Here is an 8,470-nt window from a genome sequence, read left to right as displayed (position 1 = left end):
CAGTGTAAACACAATGTTAACATTGTGTTAACATAACAAAAACGTAAATGCATTGTTAGCACATCATGTTTACACTGCATTTTGTAAATGCAATTGTTAATAGTAATGTAATTAGGCAAATCACCTCTCCTCAGCGGTTTTAATGCGCTTTAAAACGCAATTAAAACACAACCAAAACGCAACGTGTGAACGCGCCCTTAAAGGGATTCTCCCAAGGTTGAAAAGGTTGCTTTCTTCCAAAAACAACGCGACGCCTGATCATGGTTTGTGCAGGTATTGCAGCTCAGCTGTATAGAAATGAATGGAGCTTAGTTGCAATACCACACACTACCCATGGTCAGGTGTGGCGCTGTTTTTGGAATAAAACAGACATGTTTTTTGACCTCAGGAGAACCCTCTTTAATGCTTTGTGCTTTCATGTTAGCCACCTAGTACCAGTTTACTCATGAAAATAATTAGATAACTGATATTTTGCTGCCTTTTCCCAGAGCAGAACCTTCTAACTGTAATATTAGATGTATATTTTAAGAATGATAAAATATTCAATGAAGTTCTGTGGCAATTTAATGATTTTCTACTAGGCCTAGAAAAAAAAACCATGCAAGGAGAATAATACGTAAGTAAAGCACTCTAACATTATGCACGTCCGCTCCTATACAATATACATATATACATTTATAATAACCAGAGATAGAATAGAAATGGAATTGTCTTTTCTAAATGAATAGTGAATTTACATACTGTGACCTTATTGTAAAACGGCGAGCATTTTACAGTGCAATTTAATGTGTTTCTGAGAAAATGACAAAGCAAAAGCTAGTGAGGGGGGGATGTAGAAAGCAGTGGGCGCAGCACTTTGCATTTCCCAATATTGTGCCATTTAAGGGGCAGCTGGTAGCAGTCAGTCCTTTTATTTGTGTCCTAATGAATATATGTCTGTTTCAAATATGGCTCATTAACTTTAACAGACTGAAAATGGTCCCTGCAAGAGAAATAAGAAGAAGCAAATCTTCTCCATTTCCTGATCAGCTCTGGAATTTCTTCCCAGAAGGTCACTCATGAAACAATTATGACTTTTATCAGGCAGAACAGCAACAGACACCATGGGAAGTAATGAGGCTGGCAGCTCCCACATTCAACCTGTTGCCTGCTGAAGATGCTGTGTCATCCTGAATTATCCCCACACTGTGACATGGATAGATGGGAAGCTTAGCATAAAGGACAGGGCTAATAGAGGAGATGATGGACATGTTCACCTCACTGAGTCCCTGTGCTCCCTCTGACAGGCTGCTGCTGCAGCTCATGTATTGAATTCTTGTTAAAGTTTGCAGCTCCAGCATTTGCCAGCACAGTGTATAGAGCAAGGAAGGTTTGATAATTCTGCCACCTAGTTTCCCAATGCATTAATTGCTGTGAAGCTTGGACTGTGCAGGAGCTGAACAAGAAGCAACAGGGGATTGATTGTGGAGAGGTGTGTTAGGTGTGCGCTCCAGTGACTGGGGAGATCCATGGATAATGGTCTGTATTAGGCACAGCATCACTTGTGCTGCTGCTATCTGCTACCTGCCCCTCTCTAGCCTGGGTGGCTGAAGAGATCCTGCACACTGGGGGGATAAGGAAGCTGTTTCTTCAAGCCATAGCTAAGGTGAACTGCAAATCTTGGGAGCAGAGAACTCATAGAGGAGAATTAACACTCTCACCAAGCTGAGCATGGAGTTACAGGAGGAAAGGACTTGTGATGCAGCCCAGGATCTGATTTCTGCAGCTGAAGGGGACAATGATGTTGTGTCACAGTCTACAAGTAAGTGCAGCAGCTCTATCAGCATGCCAGTATCATATGTATTGTCCATCTACTACACTACAACTACATCCTTAACCCTTCCCCAGCTGGCTGCCTGTAAGGGCTGCTCTCACTACACAGCTTGAGCTGAACTGCTATGTTTTTAGGCAGAGGAAGCTCATACTAGAGGTGATCTCATGTTCCAGTACACACTGAACATGCCCGACAGAGATATAGGAATAATGACTGAATGGGCTTTACTACATATAGAAGACACCAATTCCTTGGTGCTTCACCTGGGACTGAGAGCACAAGTTCTGTATCCCCTTGTTTCAGTCTTTGCAGGGCTAAATAAAGCTTTGTTACCATATAGATTTCTGTAAAGTCTTACTATTTATTTGGGGTTTTTTAGAATTATTGAATCTATAAATTGTTAAACTGAAATAATTTATCAAAAATAGATACATATTTTATTCTTGCTGAATGTGCAGACATCAGTGTGTGATGTATTGCTTGTAGACTCTTTGCTATATTTGTGGTTGCAAAGTTTGTCATCTTTATATCATCACTTCTGCAGATTTCTCCAGACACCAAATGCAATATATCTCCTAAATGGACCCATTCACTTCCACAGCCAGTTATAGGAGTTATGTTATCTGAACAGCATAGTGCCCAGTTACCCCAAATATCTCCATTGGTAAGATGTCAAAGGACATCTATCCACTGCCTAGGAGGATAGTGGACATAGAACATATGCAGGGTAAATATTCTCTGGTCGGTATACTTGAATAGACATATAAGATTTCAATCCAAGTTTCAAAATTCCTATAACTTGTGGTATCACATTATGTTATGTTGGGATCCTATCTCACTAGATCACACGTCTGTGATGTCCCAATGTAAGATCAGTGATTTTTCATGTGACTGCAATGGACATTAAATATTGTCCTTTTTTTCAAAGTGTTGAAACCTCTGCTACAATTGTATATGTTTGTGTTCCATTGTTGTCAGAATTGATGCTCTCTTATTGGACTGAATGTGTTTGTCATGTAGGAATTTACAGGAAGCTATTCTATAATATGGGAAATAGTGTAGGTAGTAATCCAATAAACCTTTAGCACATTCCGGATACTCAGCATAATGCAGCTTCTCTAGTCTACAGCTTTATGATATGTTCTGAACATCTCATTTGTCACAGCTCTGAGCAAAGTTGATTCCTATGGCCTTTTCTAACCTGATTAGGAATTTAACCCTCTCGCACCCGCAGGACTAGGAAGTGAAGACATCACTGATTAGAAGCAACAATTTTGCTGATTTATATTTTCCCAGCCTGCTCTTTAATGATCATGCTTGATGGATGTTTATGTTATCCTGGTTTATTTCCTACCGCCATATGTGTGACTAAATGATGGTAATTATATTTTCAACGTGTCTGGTGTATCTTTGCCTTGCACATTTTGTTTTAAATCGGTCTTAGTACCGTCTTATCCCGTGTCCATAGCAACACAGTTTGGCAGCAGGAGACAGGCGTCAAGCTACAGGGTCCAACACTATTGTATCCAATATATATCACATACAACGTGTCTGGAGTTTTTGTATGATTGCCATCTGGAATTAGAAAGCCGTGCTGTGGGGTACTTTGAGGCTCTGCTCCATAACATTTACCTCTTTGTAACATGCAGTTGATTTCACTTGACGCCTGCAGATATTGTCAGCTGCTGAAGATACCAGATATGCACTGAAGATATTCCATTTTTTAAAAAATTCTTTTTAGGGGAAAAGTAGAGAAAATGATTCAAGATGATTAGAATCATTATATATTATAAACCCATCACAATCTTTTAAGCTCTATTCAGAAGAAAACAACCTACATACTAATATGCTTAACTAGATATGTTGTGGTGATTTTATTTATGATGAATGATTCCATATTTATTATGTAGCTGCACTATACATACAACCATTCCCTAAAGAATTTGGTTTCACATTATCCATGTCCATTATGATAATCTTTAGCTTTACAAAATTTGAGTCTCTCCAAAGAGAACCACAGAAGGGACCGTCACAGGTGAACCCTGGAAAGACTACACATAACCCAGGGATGCAGTCACAGGAGAAGAATAAACATAGAGGCACATATACATTTGCTTTGTCTTGGATTTTTCTTCCTTTTTCTGCATTTGTACATTTGTCTTTTTTTGCGCCTAAGACAACCTCCCTTCACAGTTCACCATTGTCTAGTTTTCTGCAATGTTCTCTGAGTTATTACCTAGAGCCAGATGTTAAAGTTGAGACTTTTTGTAAAAAGTCACAAATCCATACCTTATCTTGGCAAACTTAAGCTGTTTGAGACCTTTTAGGGCTTCGTTGTGATTTTTTTTGACAAAAAGTCACTAAGTGTATTAACTGACATGTATTAAAAAGGCATAACTCCTAAGACACAGCAGAAAAGCAGAAGAAGTGGCAAAAAGGAAGGAGCACAAAGACAAAATGACGTACATGTGCCTCATAGTGTTTTAGCCTACCATCTAAAAATGTGGTGGAGAACCATTAAAGGAACCTGTCAGCTCTGACCAACTAAATTAACCCCAGAGTTCATCTGAGTTGCTGCAGTGTTCTTAAAGCAACTTTTATTCCCCATTTCTTCTTTCATTTATCCAGTCAAGGAGGCAAGAGAGCTTTTGGATCCAGTCAAGTTCCAGACTTGGACCCCTGCTTTTCCACACTGCCCTCAGTATTAGTTCGGCACAGGCCAGCTCCACAAGTGCAATGCGCATGCGCCAGTGCATGTCAGGGCACAAGCGGCTAGCTCTCAATTGCATGTGGAGGCAGAGTCCAGTGGTGAACTAACATGCACACTGCACATACCCAGGTGTTTCAAGCTGAGGGCAATGCAGAGGGGCGGTGGTCCAAGCTATAGTGCCCGTGAGGAGGTTGGGGCGCTAGACAGGATAAGAAAACTCTCCTGTCTACTTGACTGGATAAATTAATGACGATTGTTTTTAGACCAATGCAGATGAAACATGTAAGAAGTACTGAGATGACTTTACAGTCTTTTATAAGTTATAGTCTTTACTTAGTTGGTTGGAGGGGACAGGTTTCCTTTCAACATCTTTTCTTATTTTAGAGAAAAAAGAAAAATCAAAAGCTACAGTAGGAGAGAAAAGACACACGAATCTGAGGATGGGCAGAGCACAAGAGGTTTAATGGATACTACACAAAGCATATCTTGACTTTATACAGAAGTAAAAGCCATACAAGAATCCATCCTGTAGCAATGAAAGTCTGCATTACTCATCCTTCAACTGCACAATACATAGAAAGGCTTGTGCCATAGTTCTTCAGCTTGTGCATGGAAAGAATACAGTGTTTTCCTAGAATGATATAAAATAGGCTAAGACATGTTTTGTGTTGGAACATAATACGACAGCATCGCCATAATGCCCTCCGTTAGTTGTGGTACCTCATCCGTCGGGTGCACTTTTTGTTTAAATATCTTGTTTTCTTTATTTTTATCTTTTTACCTCCTTTTTGCTCTAGGCTTTGTATTGCTCCGAATTATTTTTGCTTTTTACATTGCTATGCACAAACAAAGCAAATGACTTTGTTGTGTTACTTTACAATTGCATTTGGCACAGATGATGCTTTTATTTTGGGCTTTATGTTTCCTGCTCTTAAATACGTGTTTAATAACCCAGTAAGAAGATTGTCAAACAATGAATTTCATAGGAAAGTTCCAAACCACTTTCAAAAGCTTATGCTATTGTTGGGTGGTAATTCTATTAGCTTTTTGTGTTGACTGAGCAATACAAAACTCATTGCTGGTTGGTGATCTTTGTTCTGTTCAAATATGTTAAAAAAACAAGAATTACAACTACATTTTTATTCACTCTGCAGTACAAGTCCAGACTTAAATTTTTTTTTATGTTACATTTTATTCTAGAAACATAAACATTATGCTGAAAAATTGCAGACTATTTTAAATAATATGATAATATGGGTGACAGTGGAAGCAACCCCGTGGGCACCCAGAACTACCCACCATTTACAGAGTGTTGGCTCCACAAAAATCTCGGTTTTCAAAGGCTCACACCTTTTTTTTTTTTGTCTGACAATTTGGTCTCGGCTGTTGTTTAAAAGTCTCTGCACTTCCAGTTTCCCGACGTCTATTTTTGGTGTACATTTAGACCAACATTAAGCATATCTACCAAATTCTAAACCCCTGAATGTGCCATTTTTCTTCTTACAATGTGCCCGACACATTAAAACCATGCCCCACAATTTAAAATTACAGTTCAAAACAAGATTAAAGTCAGGCAACAGTTAACAGACCTGGTGCCACAAATTAATGAATTCTACCCAAAGAATGGGACATTCCACCCTCAAATCCTTATAAATGTGTGTCAGTTCCTGACACACATGTATACAAGAGCTCTCATAGGAGCTTAGAAGGTCTTCCATCTGTCCTAAATTGCAGAAGGGAAAGCTGACAGTGGGGACTGCATAGCTCTCAACCATCCCGGATTTTCACCACTGTCCTACCATCCTGGGAGGTTTGAGGAATGTCCCGGGACTGCTCCTGTCTCCCCCGCTTTGTTCCGCCTCCTCATGGTCCTGTACATGACAACTTCAGAGCAGCAGAGGCTTCGGGACCAGAAGGAGGCATGACCAGCTCCTTGCTACCACCACACATGTCAGCTTCATGTGAGGAGGTAGCTTAGGAAGTGGGACTGCTGCAGGGTTAACGTGTTTTTTTTTTTTATGGAGGCCATCGCATGAGGGTAGGATGGAGGACAGGAGGCCACCGTATGAGGGTAGGATGGAGGACAGGAGGCCACCGTATGAGGGTAGGATGGAGGACAGGAGGCCACCGTATGAGGGTAGGATGGAGGACAGGAGGCCACCGTATGAGGGTAGGATGGAGGACAGGAGGCCACCGTATGAGGGTAGGATGGAGGCCACAATGTGAGAAATAGGGGCCACAGTGTAAGAAGGGGGGGAGTAGGAGTTCAGAAAGTTAGGTCATTATAAATTTGGGGAGATTAATAAAAGCGGGGGACTAAATGTAAAGGGAGGATAAAATTAAAAAGGTGCATATGTTGCTGGGTTGCATTAGGGAATATTAGATGTCTACATATGGGGGCCACATGTGGGGGCCATTAATGTCGATACGGCCAGTACGACTTGCATTTCTATGGAGAGTATTCAAAAAAAGAAAAAATGGGGGCTTACAATAATGGGCGCTGCACGGCATTAAACGGTGGAGTGTCTACACCAGATGATGATTAATTGATTCTACTCACACCAGTATATCAGGAAATGGACATTTATTGAGGATAAAACTAAATAAAATTATTAAGACAAATGCAAGAGTAAAAACATAAATTTAATACAATAAAGATACTTTTTTGTCCAAAAAAAGTGACTCGTTTTGGGAAGATTCCCTTCTTCTGACTTAAACATGGAAATATTTCTATAGAGAGGGAAGGGGTCAACCCTCCTCCTCTCCATTGTGCCTGCCGGGCTACTGTCCAGCGTGTACACATTTGTGTAAATCCAGCCTGAAGCCTCATGCACACAACTATTCTAAAGCCGAGCCAGGTTTGCTGCCCATTTTTGGCCAGAAGGAAGTTGAGCGACTTCGGTGTGGTAAGATACTTTGTGCTCACTTCACCGTGATGGAAATAATAGACCTCTATGGGGGCCCTGATCTGGACATATTTTATGCAGCCATGTACACATGCCATGTCATGTACACAGGGCCTAAGCCCGATTGTCTCTGTAAGTATTTTCTGCATTTCAAAACAGGATCAGGAAATAGAGAATGGTGTGGACCCATGCAGCATTGGAATGGGTAACATGGGTAACATAGGTGTAGTTATTGTATCTTTTCTTTACAGCACACCGCCTCCAGTTTCTTTGCTACTGGAAACCTCCTTGTTGAGTAAGACAACCTTTATCTGTCTGCCGTCCTTGGACATAGTGGAAGTACTGTATCTCCGACTTAGAATTCCATTTCATTAGGCCGGTTGTACGCAAGAGTTTGGTCCAAAAAACTGTTTGTGTTTCCAGATTAACTGGTCAGAACTTAACTCTGAATTGAACTCCGCATTTGTAAGTTTAAGGACTCATGCACACAACTGGGTTTTATGGACATGTTCTCATATCTTCCTATGTGCACATGGCCATGGATTCCATAAGCACATGCAGGAGCTGTCTGCCCAGTGTATTAGAAACGGCAACGACCACGGGACTGTTTTATGCATCCCATATAACACCACATGCTGCATGCATGTTGGCGAAGAACGGCAAATACAACAGACATGTGAAGCAACTGGCCTTAGCAATTTTTCCAGATAGTAATAATGCTCCTCTTACAATTTTTGAGGAGTATTTTTAGCCAACGAGGAGTATGAAATTTTCTTTGATACAAACAACACCTATGTGTATATAGTTTTTATAGATGCTATTTATGCAAGACAATCATTACAGCCCATTATTTCTGTGCTCACATAGTAATTACAGGGTACTAATAATATCAGCCCCCCCCCCATTGCCACAGTAGGGAATTGGGTTGTCATACTAATGGCCCGATCCTGCTGATGAGACTGTATGAGAATTGGCAGTGGATGGGCAGAGTTCACACCTTGCCTCTGCAGAAGATCATTTGACCTGAGTTCAGCAGCTCAT

At 40.6% G+C, this 8,470-nt stretch overlaps 1 protein-coding gene across 6 annotated transcripts in view; it reads left to right on the top strand.

The window, feature by feature from the left end:
• Positions 1-421: 421 nt before the first annotated feature.
• Positions 422-8,470, top strand: part of INPP4B (inositol polyphosphate-4-phosphatase type II B) — a 366,270-nt gene continuing 358,221 nt past the window's right edge. For 2 of the 6 annotated variants that reach the window (XM_072119662.1, XM_072119672.1), the window contains exons 1-2: positions 424-616; positions 969-1,801. In XM_072119662.1, coding sequence (XP_071975763.1) covers positions 1,711-1,801 — 91 coding nt within the window. In that variant the 5' untranslated portion in view covers positions 424-616; positions 969-1,710. Of the gene's footprint in view, positions 617-963; positions 1,802-8,470 lie in introns of those variants that run through there. The other 4 variants (XM_072119643.1, XM_072119681.1, XM_072119688.1 and 1 more) reach the window with 4 other exon arrangements.

This window comes from Engystomops pustulosus, chromosome 1, assembly GCF_040894005.1.
Source record: "Engystomops pustulosus chromosome 1, aEngPut4.maternal, whole genome shotgun sequence".
In the NCBI taxonomy this organism is placed as follows: Eukaryota; Metazoa; Chordata; class Amphibia; order Anura; family Leptodactylidae; genus Engystomops; species Engystomops pustulosus.
The sequence above is the reverse complement of the archived record's forward strand: the minus strand, read 5'-3'. Positions and strand labels throughout refer to the sequence as shown.